Here is a 19,755-nt window from a genome sequence, read left to right on the forward strand (position 1 = left end):
TCATTACTGCTGATGAGACTCAATCACATCGACACAATCATCCCAGACATGGCACTGCTTTCTCTGTTTCCATCGTTCTCTCTCTCATCACAGACATGGACCTCTCTCTCCTTCTCTACAATACCTCTCCTATCTACCTCTACCTCCTTCTCTACAATACCTCTCCTCTCTACCTCTACCTCTCTACCTCCTCCTCTCTCTCCTTCTCTACAATACCTCTCCTCTCCACCTCTACCTCTCTACCTCCTCCTCTCTCTCCTTCTCTACAATACCCCTCCTCTCTACCTCTCTCTCCTTCTCTACAATACCTCTCCTCTCTACCTCTACCTCTCTACCTCCTCCTCTGTCTCCTTCTCTACAGTACCTCTCCTCTCCTCTCTACCTCTACCTCTCTACCTCCTCCTCTCTCTCCTTCTCTACAATACCTCTCCTCTCCTCTCTACCTCTACCTCTCTACCTCCGCCTCTCTCTCCTTCTCTACAATACCTCTCCTCTCCTCTCTACCTCTACCTCTCTACCTCCTCCTCTCTCTCCTTCTCTACAATACCTCTCCTCTCCTCTCTACCTCTACCTCTCTACCTCCTCCTCTCTCTCCTTCTCTACAATACCTCTCCTCTCCTCTCTACCTCTACCTCTCTACCTCCGCCTCTCTCTCCTTCTCCCTCTCTCTACCTCTCCTTCTCCCTCTCTCTACCTCTCCTTCTCCCTCTCTCTACCTCTCCTTCTCCCTCTCTCTACCTCTCCTTCTCCCTCTCTCTACCTCTCCTTCTCCCTCTCTCTACCTCTCCTTCTCCCTCTCTCTACCTCTCCTTCTCCCTCTCTCTACCTCTCCTTCTCCCTCTCTCTACCTCTCCTTCTCCCTCTCTCTATTTCCCTCTCATCCTCTCTTCCTCTGTAGTCATGATGATGTTCAGAGGGACACATCATTGCGATAGAAAACAACGCGTCATCTATACAGAGCTGTGCGTGGAGTTTTAGCTGTCTGACATGCTGCTAGACTACAGCCACATCTGCCTTCATTAAGACCGTATCCACCAGCCACTGTAATGGATGGCACAGCAGTTAATAAAGAGCAGAGTAATTGATGCCAGAGTCATCGATCACACCGCCGTTTTCCCAGCACTGTTACTGCACAAAAGTTGAACTATTTTCCACTTGAGACGCCTGGAGCGCTTTGCCAAAAAATAGTCCACCCACACTATCTGAAAACACCCGAATTAAAGGCTTCAGTGGTACTTTGAAAAGACTCAACCCCCTCCCCTCACCTAATCCATCACACAGAGGTAACTGGAGACCAGAATAATGGGAACCATAGAAACTGATGGATGGCAGGGTGGTGTGTTGAGCCCAGAGGGAAGATAAGTGGTTGGTAGAAGGAGAGAGAGTGCAGTTTAGTTGATGCTGAGGTAGAATCACACAAGGGGTACGTCTGAAATTATACTTTACTCCAAATATAGTGAACTACTTCTGAGTGAGTCAATATGTGGGTCGTGGTCAAAAGTAGTGCAGTATATAGGGAATAGGGTGCCATTTAGGACATAACCCAACTAATACCCTATTACCTATATAGTGCACTACTTTAGACCAGGACCCTATTCCCTATATAGTGCACTACTTTAGACCAGGGCCCTATTCCCTATATAGTGCACTACTTTAGACCAGGGCCCTATTTAGGATGCACATTGTCTTTATAGTCTCCCATCGGAGTGTGATGTAGCTAGCCATGTTAATGAAGGCCTCAGCTGCAGCTCCAACTGGCTCTGTGCTGATTCAGTCTGTTCAGTAGACAGACAGACAGACAGACATCACCACAACATCCCTCAGCCTCATCAACCCTCACTCTTTCTCTCTGTGCCCCTACACTCACCCCCTCTCTCTCTGTGGCCCTACACTCACCCCCTCTCCCTCTGTGCCCCTACACTCACCCCCTCTCTCTCTCTGTGCTGATTCAGTCTGTTCAGTAGACAGACAGACAGACATCACCACAACATCCCTCAGCCTCATCAACCCTCACTCTTTCTCTCTGTGTCCCTACACTCACCCCCCCCTCTCTCTCTCTCTCTCTCTCTCTCTCTCTCTCTCTCTCTCTTCCCCTGTCACTTTCTCCTTCCCTCTCTGTCTCTCTTTCTCTCGCTGAGGGTAAACGAGGATGTAGTGAGGGCAGTGTGCGTCCCTGACTGTAACCCTACAGATCTGTCTCTCTGATAATAACTGACAGAGACAGATCACATTGAGAGCATCACATATCACACACACTGCCACCAGAGCAATATACATGAATCACACACACACACACACACACACACACACACACACACACACACACACACACACACACACACACACACACACACACACACACACACACACACACACACACACACACACACACACACACTGGGAGCCACCAGGCAATATATATCACCAAGCCACTAGGGTGGGCTATATCAAATAGCCACGCAGGAGGAGGAGGACTGATATATTTCACACAGCTAACAGAAGCAACATACTGTATATCACATGACCACATGGGACAAATATATCACCTAGATTCCTAGAAATAAGAGGGAGGTACAACTCCCACTCCTATAGTGGGATGATATAGGATGACGCATCACTCAACCACAACAGTTATATCAACTAGAAATAAGAGGGAGGTACAACTCCCACTCCTATAGTGGGATGATATAGGATGACGCATCACTCAACCACAACAGTTATATCAACTAGAAATAAGAAGCCAGTGTTTCCCCTATATTCATCTAGCAGCGGTGGCCCTCCCATACTAAATTGTTGTCACTGCTGCAAAACATGACGTAATTTTAAATCTGTATATATTTATATTTCCACCTCTTTGAAATGGATCTTCCTTGGTTCAACGACTGGAAGTCTATGGGAACAGCTAGCATGTTACTGCACTATCATAGACGTCATCCTGACCAACTGGCCCTCCAAATACACCTCCGCTGTCTTCAACCAGGATCTCAGCGATCACTGCCTAATTGCCTGTATCTGCTACGGAGCCGCAGTCAAACGACCACCCCTCATCACTGTCAAACGCTCCCTAAAACACTTCTGTGAGCAGGCCTTTCTAATCGACCTGGCCCGGGTATCCTGGAAGGACATTGACCTCATCCCGTCAGTTGCGGATGCCTGGTCATTCTTTAAAAGTAACTTCCTCACCATTTTAGATAAGCATGCTCCGTTCAGAAAAAGCAGAACTAAGAACAGATACAGCCCTTGGTTCACTCCAGACCTCTGCCCTCGACCAGCACAAAAACATCCTGTGGCGGACTGCAATAACATTGAATAGTCCCCGCGATATGCAACTGTTCAGGGAAGTCAGGAACCAATACACACAGTCAGTCAGGAAAGCTAAGGCCAGCTTCTTCAGGCAGAAGTTTGCATCCTGTAGCTCCAACTCCAAAAAGTTCTGGGACACTGTGAAGTCCATGGAGAACAACAGCACCTCCTCCCAGCTGCCAACTGCACTGAGGCTAGGTAACACGGTCACCACCGATAAATCCATGATTATCGAAAACTTCAACAAGCATTTCTCAACGGCTGGCCATGCCTTCCGCCTGGCTACTCCAGCCTCGGCCAACAGCTCCGCCCCCCCCGCAGCTCCTCGCCCAAGCCTCTCCAGGTTCTCCTTTATCCAAATCCAGATAGCAGATGTTCTGAAAGAGCTGCAAAACCTGGACCCGTACAAATCAGCTGGGCTTGACAATCTGGACCCGCTATTTCTGAAACTATCCGCCGCCATTGTCGCAACCCCTATTACCAGCCTGTTCAACCTCTCTTTCATATCGTCTGAGATCCCCAAAGATTGGAAAGCTGCCTGGACCCAAACTGTTACAGACCTATATCCATCCTGCCCTGCTTATCTAAGGTCTTCGAAAGTCAAGTCAACAAACAGGTCACTGACCATCTCGAATCCCACCGTACCTTCTCCGCTGTGCAATCTGGTTTCCGAGCCGGTCATGGGTGCACCTCAGCCACACTCAAGGTACTAAACGATATCATAACCGCCATCGATAAAAGACAGTACTGTGCAGCCGTCTTCATCGACCTTGCCAAGGCTTTCGACTCTGTCAATCACCATATTCTTATCGGCAGACTCAGTAGCCTCGGATTTTCGGATGACTGCCTTGCCTGGTTCACCAATTACTTTGCAGACAGAGTTCAGTGTGTCAAATCAGAGGGCATGCTGTCCGGTCTTCTGACAGTCTCTATGGGGGTGCCACAGGGTTCAATTCTCGGGCCGACTCTTTTCTCTGTATATATCAATGATGTTGCTCTTGCTGCGGGCGATTCGCTGATCCACCTCTACGCAGACGACACCATTCTATATACTTCCGGCCCGTCCTTGGACACTGTGCTATCTAACCTCCAAACGAGCTTCAATGCCATACAACACTCCTTCCGTGGCCTCCAACTGCTCTTAAACGCTAGTAAAACCAAATGCATGCTTTTCAACCGATCGCTGCCTGCACCCGCATGCCCGACTAGCATCACCACCCTGGATGATTCCGACCTTGAATATGTGGACATCTATAAGTACCTAGGTGTCTGGCTAGACTGTAAACTCTCCTTCCAGACTCATATCAAACATCTCCAATCGAAAATCAAAGCAAGAGTCAGCTTTCTATTCCGCAACAAAGCCTCCTTCACTCACGCCGCCAAACTTACCCTAGTAAAAATGACTATCCTACCGATCCTTGACTTTGGCGATGTCATCTACAAAATTGCTTCCAACACTCTACTCAGCAAACTGGATGCAGTTTATCACAGTGCCATCCGCTTTGTCACTAAAGCACCTTATACCACCCACCACTGCGACTTGTATGCTCTAGTCGGCTGGCCCTCGCTACATATTCGTCGCCAGACCCACTGACTCCAGGTCATCTACAAGTCCATGCTAGGTAAAGCTCCGCCTTATCTCAGTTCACTGGTCACGATGGCAACACCCATCCGTAGCACGCGCTCCAGCAGGTGTATCTCACTGATCATCCCTAAAGCCAACACCTCATTTGGCCGCCTTTCGTTTCAGTACTCTGCTGCCTGTGACTGGAACGAATTGCAAAAATCGCTGAAGTTGGAGACTTTTATCTCCCTCACCAACTTCAAACATCTGCTATCTGAGCAGCTAACCGATCGCTGCAGCTGTACATAGTCTATTGGTAAATAGCCTACACATTTTCACCTACCTCATCCCCATACTGTTTTTATTTATTTACTTTTCTGCTCTTTTGCACACCAATATATCTACCTGTACATGACCATCTGATAATTTATCACTCCAGTGTTAGTCTGCAAAATTGTAATTATTCGCCTACCTCCTCATGCCTTTTGCACACAATGTATATAGACTCCCCTTTTTTTGTACTGTGTTATTGACTTGTTAATTGTTTACTCCATGTGTAACTCTGTGTTGTCTGTTCACACTGCTATGCTTTATCTTGGCCAGGTTGCAGTTGCAAATGAGAACTTGTTCTCAACTAGCCTACCTGGTTAAATAAAGGTGAAAAAAATATATATATATATATAATTAGTAGCAATGTACCCCCCTGTTATTATTCAAACAGCTGTGGTTATATCATAACATCAGAAACATACAATCACCAATCATCAGATATCACAATCACCAATCATAACATGACTAGGTATAACATCACAATCACCAATCATAACATGACTGGGACTATAAACATCACAATCACCAATCATAACATGACTAGGTATAACATCACAATCACCAATCATAACATGACTGGGTATAACATCACAATCACCAATCATAACATGACTGGCACCGCTGGTTCATAACACGGCACCGCTGGTTCTGCGGAGAGTTCATCAATGAGCTTGATGCCTTGATAAGCTCCTTTCCTGAGGACGGCTCAACTCTCACAGTTCTGGGCGACTTTAACCTCCCCACGTCTACCTTTGACTCATTCCTCTCTGCCTCCTTCTTTCCACTCCTCTCCTCTTTTGATCTCACCCTCTCACCTTCCCCCCCTACTCACAAGGCAGGAAATACGCTCGACCTCATCTTTACTAGATGCTGTTCTTCCACTAACCTCATTGCAACTCCCCTCCAAGTCTCCGACCACTACCTTGTATCCTTTTCCCTCTCGCTCTCATCCAACACCTCCCACACTGCCCCTACTGGATGGTATCGCGCCGTCCCAACCTTCGCTCTCTCTCCCCGCTACTCTCTCCTCTTCCATCCTATCATCTCTTCCCTCTGCTCAAACCCTCTGCCCTCTGCTCAAACCACACACAATTAATCTTCTCCTTTCCCCCTTCTGACCAGGTGGCGAATCGCATCTCTGCATGTCTGGCAGACATATCAGTGTGGATGACGGATCACCACCTCAAGCTGAACCTCGGCAAGACGGAGCTGCTCTTCCTCCCGGGGAAGGACTGCCCGTTCCATGATCTCTCCATCACGGTTGACAACTCCATTGTGTCCTCCTCCCAGAGCGCTAAGAACCTTGGCGTGATCCTGGACAACACCCTGTCATTCTCAACTAACATCAAGGCGGTGGCCCGTTCCTGTAGGTTCATGCTCTACAACATCCGCAGAGTACGACCCTGCCTCACACAGGAAGCGGCGCAGGTCCTAATCCAGGCACTTGTCATCTCCCGTCTGGATTACTGCAACTCGTTGTTGGCTGGGCTCCCTGCCTGTGCCATTAAACCCCTACAACTCATCCAGAACGCCGCAGCCCGTCTGGTGTTCAACCTTCCCAAGTTCTCTCACGTCACCCCGCTCCTCCGCTCTCTCCACTGGCTTCCAGTTGAAGCTCGCATCCGCTACAAGACCATGGTGCTTGCCTACGGAGCTGTGAGGGGAACGGCACCTCAGTACCTCCAGGCTCTGATCAGGCCCTACACCCAAACAAGGGCACTGCGTTCATCCACCTCTGACCTGCTCGCCTCCCTACCACTGAGGAAGTACAGTTCCCGCTCAGCCCAGTCAAAACTGTTCGCTGCTCTGGCCCCCCCAATGGTGGAACAAACTCCCTCACGACGCCAGGACAGCGGAGTCAATCACCACCTTCCGGAGACACCTGAAACCCCACCTCTTTAAGGAATACCTAGGATAGGATAAGTAATCCTTCCCACCCCCCCCCACTCTTTAAGATTTAGCGTCTGCTAAATGACTTAAATGTAAATTTAGATGCACTATTGTAAAGTGACTGTTCTACTGGATGTCATAAGGAGAATGCATCAATTTGTAAGTCGCTCTGGATAAGAGCGTCTGCTAAATGACTTAAATGTAATGTAAAATGATGACTGGGTATAACATCACAATCACCAATCATAACATGACTGGGCAGGGCATAACAATGACATCACCAATCATAACATCCTCAATAAGTGCAGTTATTAATGCAATTCATATCTCCCAGATTATCTCTTTTCATCGCCAAGGTGACCAGAATCTACTAGGCCGTAGCCAATCAGCATTCTGCTCCACCATATTCCATTGGTGTATAGTTAGCACTCTGTGATTGGGACTATTTAACGTCTCAATGAGAGCATGACACCAGTGTCATAATTGATTAGGACGGGGCAGATGACAATCTGTCCACTGAATACTAATTCATACTGGACCATGGGACTACGCCACAGTGCACAATATACTGTGGTACCATGGACCACAGCACCATGGACCTAACACCATGCCTCAACACCATGGACTTAACACCATGCCTCAACACCACCATGGACCTAACTCCATGGACCTAACACCATGCCTTAACACCATGGACCTAACACCATGGACCTAACACCATGCCTCAACACCATGGACCTAACACCATGGACCTAACACCATGCCTCAACACCATGGACCTAACACCATGGACCTAACACCATGGACCTAACACCATGGACCTAACACCATGCCTCAACACCATGCCTCAACACCATGGACCTAACACCATGGACCTAACACCATGGACCTTACTCCATGGACCTAACACCATGGACCTAACACCATGGACCTAACACCATGCCTCAACACCATGGACCTAACACCATGGACCTAACACCATGCCTCAACACCACCATGGACCTAACTCCATGGACCTAACACCATGGACCTAACACCATGCCTCAACACCATGCCTCAACACCATGGACCTATCACCATGCCTCAACACCATGCCTCAACACCATGGACCTAACACCATGGACCTAACACCATGGACCTAACACTATGGACCTAACACCATGGACCTAACACCATGGACCTAACACCATGCCTCAACACCATGGACCTAACTCCATGGACCTAACACCATGGACCTAACTCCATGGACCTAACACCATGGACCTAACACCATGGACCTAACACCATGCCTCAACACCATGGACCTAACTCCATGGACCTAACACCATGGACCTAACACCATGGACCTAACACCATGCCTCAACACCATGGACCTAACTCCATGGACCTAACACCATGGACCTAACTCCATGGACCTAACACCATGGACCTAACACCATGGACCTAACACCATGCCTCAACACCACCCTGCTAAGTCATGTCCTGCTTAGGCCTGTTTACACACCAACACAGTGCTGTTTATTAACCCTACCAGTCCCAAGGCCACAGCAAAAATCAGCTTCTCATTGATCTGACTTTCATTGATCTGCACGTCCAGCCCTTATATTTATTCTCACAATGAAGTGTTTTAACATTGTATTTTCAGGACAACCAGGGCTACAAGTAGAACACAAAACTATTTCACACACTATTTCGTCCGCAAACTTGATGATTGAGTTGGAGGCGTACGTGGCCACGCAGTCGTGGGTGAACAGGGAGTACAGGAGAGGGCTCAGAACGCACCCTTGTGGGGCCCCAGTGTTGAGGATCAGCGGGGTGGAGATGTTGTTACCTACCCTCACCACCTGGGGGCAGCCCGTCAGGAAGTCCAGTACTCAGTTTCGCAGGGCGCGATCGAGACCCAGGGTCTCGAGCTAGATGACGAGTTTGGAGGGTACTATGGTGTTAAATGCTGAGCTGTAGTCGATGAACAGCATTCACACATAGGTATTCCTCTTGTCCAAATGGGTTAGGGCAGTGTGCAGTGTGGTTGAGATTGGGTCGTCTGTGGACCTATTTGGGCGGTAACCAAATTGGAGTGGGTCTAGGGTGTCAGGTAGGGTGGAGGTGATATGGTCCTTGACTAGTCTCTCAAAGCATTTCATGATGACGGAAGTGAGTGCTACGGGGCGGTAGTCGTTTAGCTCAGTTATCTTAGCTTTCTTGGGAACAGGGACAATGGTGGCCCTCTTGAAGCATGTGGGAACAGCAGACTGGGATAAGGATTGATTAAATATGTCCGTAAACACACCAGCCAGCTGGTCTGCGCATGCTCTGAGGATGCGGCTGGGGATGCCGTCTGGGCCTCCAGCCTTGTGAGGGTTAACACGTTTAAATGTTTTACTCACGTCGGCTGCAGTGAAGGAGAGTCCGCAGGTTTTGGTTGCGGGCCATGTCAGTGGCACTGTATTGTCCTCTAAGCGGGCAAAAAAATTATTTAGTCTGTCTGGGAGCAAGACATCCTGGTCCGTGACGGGGCAGGTTTTCTTTTTGTTATCTGTGATTGACTGTAGACCCTGCCACATACCTCTTGTGTCTGAGCCGTTGAATTGTGACTCTACTTTGTCTCTAAACTGACGCTTAGTTTGTTTGATTGCCTTGTGGAGGGAATAGCTGCACTGTTTGTATTAGGTCATGTTTCCGGTCACCTTGCCCTGGTTAGAAGCAGTGGTTCGCGCTTTCAGTTTCACGCAAATGCTGCCATCAATCCACGGTTTCTGGTTTGGGAATGTTTTAATCGTTGCTATGGGACCGACATCGTCAATGCACTTTCTAATGAACTCGCTCACCGAATCAGCGTATTCGTCAATGTTGTTGTTGGAAGCAATGCGGAACATATCCCAGTCCACGTGATGGAAGCAGTCTTGGAGTGTGGAATCAGATTGGTCGGACCAGCGTTGAACAGACCTCAGCGCGGGAGCTTCTTGTTTTAGTTTCTGTCTGCAGGGAGCAACAAAATGGAGTCGTGGTCAGCTTTTCCGAAAGGAGGGCGGGGCAGGGCCTTATATGCGTCGCGAAAATTAGAATAACAATGATCCAGGGTTTTACCAGCCCTGGTTGCGCAATCGATATGCTGATACAATTTAGGGAGTATTGTTTTCACGATTAGCCTTGTTAAAATCCCCAGCTACAATGAATGCAGCCTCGGATATGTGGTTTCCAGTTTGCAAAGAGTCAACTAAATAAATAAATAAACAGTTGTATTCATGCGTTTCATTGACAAATATCAATACAAAACATAAGGTCCACCAAAGCAAAAACCAGTTGTCCTGGGATTTCCTATGATCTATGTAGAAGAAACCCTTACAGTATTATAGACACTATGATCCTATGATCTATGTAGAAGAAACCCTTACAGTGTTATAGACTCTATGATCCTGGGATCTATATAGAATAACCCCTTACAGTGTTATAGACTCTATGATCCTGGGATCTATGTAGAAGAACCCCTTACAGTATTATAGACTCTATGATCCTGGGATCTATGTAGAAGAACCCCTTACAGTGTTATAGACACTATGATCCTATGATCTATGTAGAAGAACCCCTCACAGTGTTATAGACTCTATGATCCTATGATCTACGTAGAAGAACCCCTTACAGTATTATAGACACTATGTCCTGGGGTTTCCTATGATCTATGTAGAATAACCCCTTACAGTATTATAGACACTATGATCCTATGATCTACGTAGAAGAACCCCTTACAGTATTATAGACACTATGATCCTATGATCTACGTAGAAGAACCCCTTACAGTATCATAGACACTATGTCCTGGGGTTTCCTATGATCTATGTAGAAGAACCTCTTACAGTATTATAGACACTATGTCCTGGGGTTTCCTATGATCTATGTAGAACAACCCCTTACAGTATTAGAGACACTATGTCCTGGGGTTTCCTATGATCTATGTAGAAGAGCCCCTTACAGTGTTATAGACACTATGATCCTATGATCTACGTAGAAGAACCCCTTACAGTATCATAGACACTATGTCCTGGGGTTTCCTATGATCTATGTAGAAGAACCCCTTACAGTATTATAGACACTATGTCCTGGGGTTTCCTATGATCTATGTAGAACAACCCCTTACAGTATTAGAGACACTATGTCCTGGGGTTTCCTATGATCTATGTAGAAGAGCCCCTTACAGTGTTATAGACACTATGTCCTGGGGTTTCCTATGATCTATGTAGAAGAACCCCTTACAATATTATAGACTCTATGTCCTGGGGTTTCCTATGATCTATATAGAAGAAACCCTTACAGTATTAGAGACACTATGTCCTGGGGTTTCCTATGATCTATGTAGAAGAACCCCTTACAGTATTATAGACACTATGTCCTGGGGTTTCCTATGATCTATGTAGAAGAACCCCTTACAGTATTAGAGACTATGTCCTGGGATTTCTATGTGGAAGAATGAAGCGACTCTTCTGTAGCTTGTGAGGTCATAGACCTAAACATGTCACACGGGCGTGTCCCTGAGAGCCTCATCTTTTCAGAGATCGCTTTAAATAGTTTGTAGCTCAAACCAATCTGACTCAACAGACTTTTTTCTCTCACAAACACAGCTCTAACTCAGTCCCCGTTAGATGATCCAATGTTCTGTAGGCCAAACATACGAAGTGTATCCTTTCCTGTAGTCAAATGACCAAATCACCCTGATGTGGAATCATGGGTTTCTATGTCAAACGGCTTAGTTATATTTCAGTCTTCTGTGATGTATACGAAGTGTAATGTTGGGATGAAAACTCAAAATGGAAGACATTTCAACTCTATATCTGACATGATACAGGTGTCTTATTTTGTTAAACCCATAACCATGTGTGTGAGGTGGATACTGTTGTTAAACCCATAACCATGTGTGTGAGGTAGATACTGTTGTTAAACCCATAACCATGTGTGTGAGGTAGATACTGTTGTTAAACCCATAACCATGTGTGTGAGGTAGATACTGTTGTTAAACCCATAACCATGTGTGTGAGGTAGATACTGTTGTTAAACCCATAACCATGTGTGTGAGGTGGATACTGTTGTTAAACCCATAACCATGTGTGTGAGGTGGATACTGTTGTTAAACCCATAACCATGTGTGTGAGGTGGATACTGTTGTTAAACCCATAACCATGTGTGTGAGGTGGATACTGTTGTTAAACCCATAACCATGTGTGTGAGGTGGATACTGTTGTTAAACCCATAACCATGTGTGTGAGGTAGATACTGTTGTTAAACCCATAACCATGTGTGAGGTGGATACTGTTGTTAAACCCATAACCATGTGTGTGAGGTGGATACTGTTGTTAAACCCATAACCATGTGTGCGAGGTGGATACTGTTGTTAAACCCATAACCATGTGTGTGAGGTGGATACTGTTGTTAAACCCATAACCATGTGTGTGAGGTGGATACTGTTGTTAAACCCATAACCATGTGTGTGAGGTGGATACTGTTGTTAAACCCATAACCATGTGTGAGGTGGATACTGTTGTTAAACCCATAACCATGTGTGTGAGGTGGATACTGTTGTTAAACCCATAACCATGTGTGAGGTGGATACTGTTGTTAAACCCATAACCATGTGTGTGAGGTGGATACTGTTGTTAAACCCATAACCATGTGTGTGAGGTGGATACTGTTGTTAAACCCATAACCATGTGTGTGAGGTGGATACTGTTGTTACAAAGTAGATTTGTTTTAGACGACCAAGAAACAGTCTGATTGGCCCTGATTTAGCCCACTGCAGTAAAAGGTTTTAAAAGGGGTTGGAAGTCCTAAATCACGCCGACGTGACGACGGTGAGATTCACTGGCTTAAACAACAGCACAGGATAATACTGTAACTATTCCTCACTTTTGAGCCCAAGTGATGCCGAGGGGTTTCAGATGACATTTTATTATAAACGGTCTCAATACAGGTGTCTCTTCCTCTCAGCGTCCAGCAGTCTGTGCCCAGGGGCCGCTCCGCCTTACTGAAGGGTTAGAGGTCAGGCTTAGGGTCTGGGTTAGGGGCCAGGGTTAGGGTCTGGGTTAGGGGTCAGTCTTAGGGTCTGGGTTAGGGGTCAGGGTTAGGGGTCTGGGTTAGGGGTCAGGGTCAGGGGTCTGGGTTAGGGGTCAGGGTTAGGGGCCAGGGTTAGGGTCTGAGTTAGGGGTCAGGGTCTCAGTTAGGGGTCAGGGTTAGGGCCTGGGTTAGGGGTTAGGGTCTGGGTTAGGGTCTAGTTTATGGTCTGGGTTAGGGGTCAGGTTTAGGGTCTGGGTTATGGGTCAGGGTCTGGGTTAGGGGTCAGGTTTAGGGTCTGGGTTAGGGGTCAGGGTCTGCGTTAGGGGTCAGGTTTAGGGTCTGGGTTAGGGGTCAGGATTAGGGTCTGGGTTAGGGTCTAGTTTAGGGTCTGGGTTAGGGGTCAGGTTTAGGGTCTGGGTTAGGGGTCAGGGTTAGGGTCTGCGTTAGGGGTCAGGGATCTTACCCTCAGCGTCCAGCAGTCTGTCTATGCCCAGGGTTTGCTCAGCCTTGCTGAAGGCGTGATCCAATCTCTCCATGGCACTCTTCTGCTTCTCCACAATGCTCCAATCAAACAGCTCGGGCCTGCAGGGGGCAGGAACAGAATGAGCCAATCAGATTCATCCTCTAAACATCCTCTAGCCAATCAGACCACTCTGTTCCAGACTAAATGCCAACAGGTAAAGGAGTAGAAGAGCTGATTGGATGATGACTGGGCAGATTAGAGCTTTACTTATTGAATCCTGTTCTGAGGTCAGACACAAATTTACAATCTTGCCTTGAGCCAGATAAAATAAGGAAAACCCACTGAGGAATTTGAGAGCTAACATCTGACCTGCGACCTGTGGATGAGTGTTATGGATGAATGTCTCTGACCTGACTCGACTGATTTTTAAATTTTATTTTACCTTTATTTAACTAGGCAAGTCAGTTAAAGAATACATTCTTATTTTCAATGACGGCCTAGGAACAGTGGGTTAAATGCCTGTTCAGGGGCAGAACAAAAGATTTGTACCTTGTCAGCTCGGGGATTTGAACTTGCAACCTTCCGGTTACTAGTTCAACGCTCTAACCACTAGGCTACCCTGCCACCCCTAAGATTTAACATAGTGAAAACTAACGAAATGTTGATTTTCTCTATCAGGAAAGGATGGTGTGTCCACTACCAAGTATTCTGATGAGTTTAACAATGATTCTGTATCTCTCCCTGTGAAATGCTTCCTGAGGCCAGCTGCCTTGGGAGAGCAGTTAGTGAAACGCTTCCTGAGGCCAGCTGCCTTGGGAGAGCAGTTAGTGAAATGCTTCCTGAGGCCTGCTGCCTTGGGAGAGCAGTTAGTGAAACGCTTCCTGAGGCCTGCTGCCTTGGGAGAGCAGTTAGTGAAACGCTTCCTGAGGCCAGCTGCCTTGGGAGAGCAGTTAGTGAAACGCTTCCTGAGGCCTGCTGCCTTGGGAGAGCAGTTAGTGAAACGCTTCCTGAGGCCTGCTGCCTTGGGAGAGCAGTTAGTGAAATGCTTCCTGAGGCCAGCTGCCTTGGGAGAGCAGTTAGTGAAACGCTTCCTGAGGCCAGCTGCCTTGGGAGAGCAGTTAGTGAAATGCTTCCTGAGGCCTGCTGCCTTGGGAGAGCAGTTAGTGAAATGCTTCCTGAGGCCTGCTGCCTTGGGAGAGCAGTTAGTGAAATGCTTCCTGAGGCCAGCTGCCTTGGGAGAGCAGTTAGTGAAACGCTTCCTGAGGCCAGCTGCCTTGGGAGAGCAGTTAGTGAAACGCTTCCTGAGGCCAGCTGCCTTGGGAGAGCAGTTAGTGAAACGCTTCCTGAGGCCAGCTGCCTTGGGAGAGCAGTTAGTGAAACGCTTCCTGAGGCCAGCTGCCTTGGGAGAGCAGTTAGTGAAACGCTTCCTGAGGCCAGCTGCCTTGGGAGAGCAGTTAGTGAAACGCTTCCTGAGGCCAGCTGCCTTGGGAGAGCAGTTAGTGAAACGCTTCCTGAGGCCAGCTGCCTTGGGAGAGCAGTTAGTGAAACGCTTCCTGAGGCCAGCTGCCTTGGGAGAGCAGTTAGTGAAACGCTTCCTGAGGCCAGCTGCCTTGGGAGAGCAGTTAGTGAAACGCTTCCTGAGGCCAGCTGCCTTGGGAGAGCAGTTAGTGAAACGCTTCCTGAGGCCAGCTGCCTTGGGAGAGCAGTTAGTGAAACGCTTCCTGAGGCCAGCTGCCTTGGGAGAGCAGTTAGTGAAACGCTTCCTGAGGCCTGCTTCCTTTTGCCCTACGTTTTACACACACACCTGCATACACACACAACCCACTCATCTATACTGATGTATTATGTGTTGATACAGCAGGTGATGTATTATGTGTTGATACAGAGGGTGATGTATTATGTGTTGATACAGTGGGTGATGTATTATGTGTTGATACAGAGGGTGATGTATTATGTGTTGATACAGCAGGTGATGTATTATGTGTTGATACAGCGGGTGATGTATTATGTGTTGATACAGAGGGTGATGTATTATGTGTTGATACAGCAGGTGATGTATTATGTGTTGATACAGTGGGTGATGTATTATGTGTTGATACAGCAGGTGATGTATTATGTGTTGATACAGTGGGTGATGTATTATGTGTTGATACAGAGGGTGATGTATTATGTGTTGATACAGCAGGTGATGTATTATGTGTTGATACAGTGGGTGATGTATTATGTGTTGATACAGCAGGTGATGTATTATGTGTTGATACAGTGGGTGATGTATTATGTGTTAGTACAGAGGGTGATGTATTATGTGTTGATACAGTGGGTGATGTATTATGTGTTGATACAGAGGGTGATGTATTATGTGTTGATACAGAGGGTGATGTATTATGTGTTGATACAGAGGGTGATGTATTATGTGTTGATACAGAGGGTGATGTATTATGTGTTACTGGTGTTGATACAGAGGGTGATGTATTATGTGTTGGTACAGTGGGTGATGTATTATGTGTTAGTACAGAGGGTGATGTATTATGTGTTGATACAGTGGGTGATGTATTATGTGTTAGTACAGTGGGTGATGTATTATGTGTTAGTGGTGTTGATACAGAGGGTGATGTATTATGTGTTAGTGGTGTTGATACAGCGGGTGATGTATTATGTGTTGATACAGCGGGTGATGTATTATGTGTTAGTACAGAGGGTGATGTATTATGTGTTAGTGGTGTTGATACAGAGGGTGATGTATTATGTGTTAGTGGTGTTGATACAGAGGGTGATGTATTATGTGTTGATACAGAGGGTGATGTATTATGTGTTGATACAGAGGGTGATGTATTATGTGTTGATACAGAGGGTGATGTATTATGTGTTAGTACAGTGGGTGATGTATTATGTGTTGATACAGAGGGTGATGTATTATGTGTTGATACAGAGGGTGATGTATTATGTGTTGATACAGAGGGTGATGTATTATGTGTTGATACAGAGGGTGATGTATTATGTGTTAGTGGTGTTAGTACAGAGGGTGATGTATTATGTGTTGATACAGAGGGTGATGTATTATGTGTTAGTGGTGTTGATACAGAGGGTGATGTATTATGTGTTGATACAGAGGGTGATGTATTATGTGTTAGTGGTGTTGATACAGCGGGTGATGTATTATGTGTTGATACAGTGGGTGATGTATTATGTGTTAATACAGAGGGTGATGTATTATGTGTTAGCGGTGTTGATACAGAGGGTGATGTATTATGTGTTAGTGGTGTTGATACAGAGGGTGATGTATTATGTGTTGATACAGTGGGTGATGTATTATGTGTTGATACAGAGGGTGATGTATTATGTGTTGATACAGAGGGTGATGTATTATGTGTTAGCGGTGTTGATACAGAGGGTGATGTATTATGTGTTAGTGGTGTTGATACAGAGGGTGATGTATTATGTGTTGATACAGTGGGTGATGTATTATGTGTTGATACAGAGGGTGATGTATTATGTGTTGATACAGAGGGTGATGTATTATGTGTTGGTACAGAGGGTGATGTATTATGTGTTAGTACAGAGGGTGATGTATTATGTGTTGATACAGAGGGTGTTGTATTATGTGTTGGTACAGAGGGTGATGTATTATGTGTTGATACAGAGGGTGATGTATTATGTGTTAGTACAGAGGGTGATGTATTATGTGTTGGTACAGAGGGTGATGTATTATGTGTTGATACAGAGGGTGATGTATTATGTGTTAGTACAGAGGGTGATGTATTATGTGTTGATACAGTGGGTGATGTATTATGTGTTGATACAGTGGGTGATGTATTATGTGTTGATACAGAGGGTGATGTATTATGTGTTGATACAGTGGGTGATGTATTATGTGTTGATACAGAGGGTGATGTATTATGTGTTGATACAGTGGGTGATGTATTATGTGTTGATACAGTGGGTGATGTATTATGTGTTGATACAGAGGGTGATGTATTATGTGTTAGTACAGCGGGTGATGTATTATGTGTTAGTGGTGTTGATACAGCGGGTGATGTATTATGTGTTGATACAGAGGGTGATGTATTATGTGTTAGTGGTGTTAGTACAGAGGGTGATGTATTATGTGTTAGTGGTGTTAGTACAGCGGGTGATGTATTATGTGTTAGTGGTGTTGATACAGCGGGTGATGTATTATGTGTTGATACAGAGGGTGATGTATTATGTGTTAGTACAGCGGGTGATGTATTATGTGTTAGTGGTGTTGATACAGCGGGTGATGTATTATGTGTTGATACAGAGGGTGATGTATTATGTGTTGATACAGAGGGTGATGTATTATGTGTTGATACAGAGGGTGATGTATTATGTGTTAGTGGTGTTGATACAGCGGGTGATGTATTATGTGTTGATACAGTGGGTGATGTATTATGTGTTAATACAGAGGGTGATGTATTATGTGTTAGCGGTGTTGATACAGAGGGTGATGTATTATGTGTTAGTGGTGTTGATACAGAGGGTGATGTATTATGTGTTGATACAGTGGGTGATGTATTATGTGTTGATACAGAGGGTGATGTATTATGTGTTGATACAGAGGGTGATGTATTATGTGTTAGTACAGAGGGTGATGTATTATGTGTTGATACAGAGGGTGTTGTATTATGTGTTGGTACAGAGGGTGATGTATTATGTGTTGATACAGAGGGTGATGTATTATGTGTTAGTACAGAGGGTGATGTATTATGTGTTGGTACAGAGGGTGATGTATTATGTGTTGATACAGAGGGTGATGTATTATGTGTTAGTACAGAGGGTGATGTATTATGTGTTGATACAGTGGGTGATGTATTATGTGTTGATACAGTGGGTGATGTATTATGTGTTGATACAGAGGGTGATGTATTATGTGTTGATACAGTGGGTGATGTATTATGTGTTGATACAGAGGGTGATGTATTATGTGTTGATACAGTGGGTGATGTATTATGTGTTGATACAGTGGGTGATGTATTATGTGTTGATACAGAGGGTGATGTATTATGTGTTAGTACAGCGGGTGATGTATTATGTGTTAGTGGTGTTGATACAGCGGGTGATGTATTATGTGTTGATACAGATGGTGATGTATTATGTGTAATGGTGTTAGTACAGAGGGTGATGTATTATGTGTTAGTGGTGTTAGTACAGCGGGTGATGTATTATGTGTTAGTGGTGTTGATACAGCGGGTGATGTATTATGTGTTGATACAGAGGGTGATGTATTACGTGTTAGTACAGCGGGTGATGTATTATGTGTTAGTGGTGTTGATACAGCGGGTGATGTATTATGTGTTGATACAGAGGGTGATGTATTATGTGTTAGTGGTGTTAGTACAGAGGGTGATGTATTATGTGTTAGTGGTGTTAGTACAGCGGGTGATGTATTATGTGTTAGTGGTGTTAGTACAGCGGGTGATGTATTATGTGTTAGTGGTGTTGATACAGCGGGTGATGTATTATGTGTTAGTGGTGTTAGTACAGCGGGTGATGTATTATGTGTTAGTGGTGTTGATACAGAGGGTGATGTATTATGTGTTGATACAGAGGGTGATGTATTATGTGTTGATACAGAGGGTGATGTATTATGTGTTAGTGGTGTTAGTACAGCGGGTGATGTATTATGTGTTAGTGGTGTTGATACAGAGGGTGATGTATTATGTGTTGATACAGAGGGTGATGTATGATGTGTTGATACAGAGGGTGATGTATTATGTGTTAGTGGTGTTGATACAGAGGGTGATGTATTATGTGTTGATACAGAGGGTGATGTATTATGTGTTAGTGGTGTTAGTACAGAGGGTGATGTATTATGTGTTAGTGGTGTTAGTACAGCGGGTGATGTATTATGTGTTAGTGGTGTTAGTACAGCGGGTGATGTATTATGTGTTAGTGGTGTTGATACAGCGGGTGATGTATTATGTGTTAGTGGTGTTAGTACAGCGGGTGATGTATTATGTGTTAGTGGTGTTGATACAGAGGGTGATGTATTATGTGTTGATACAGAGGGTGATGTATTATGTGTTGATACAGAGGGTGATGTATTATGTGTTAGTGGTGTTAGTACAGCGGGTGATGTATTATGTGTTAGTGGTGTTGATACAGAGGGTGATGTATTATGTGTTGATACAGAGGGTGATGTATG

At 45.6% G+C, this 19,755-nt stretch overlaps 1 protein-coding gene across 1 annotated transcript in view; it reads right to left on the reverse strand.

Moving 5' to 3' along the window:
- LOC124026051 (dystrophin-like) overlaps window positions 1-13,711 on the reverse strand; it is a gene marked incomplete at both ends in the record, with an annotated part of 62,019 nt that extends 48,308 nt beyond the window's left edge. The window contains 1 exon segment of the mRNA XM_046339226.1: window positions 13,593-13,711. Within this exon segment, the coding sequence (XP_046195182.1) occupies window positions 13,593-13,711 (119 nt within the window).
- Window positions 13,712-19,755: the final 6,044 nt, after the last annotated feature.

This window comes from Oncorhynchus gorbuscha, unplaced genomic scaffold, assembly GCF_021184085.1.
Source record: "Oncorhynchus gorbuscha isolate QuinsamMale2020 ecotype Even-year unplaced genomic scaffold, OgorEven_v1.0 Un_scaffold_2531, whole genome shotgun sequence".
Taxonomy (NCBI): Eukaryota; Metazoa; Chordata; class Actinopteri; order Salmoniformes; family Salmonidae; genus Oncorhynchus; species Oncorhynchus gorbuscha.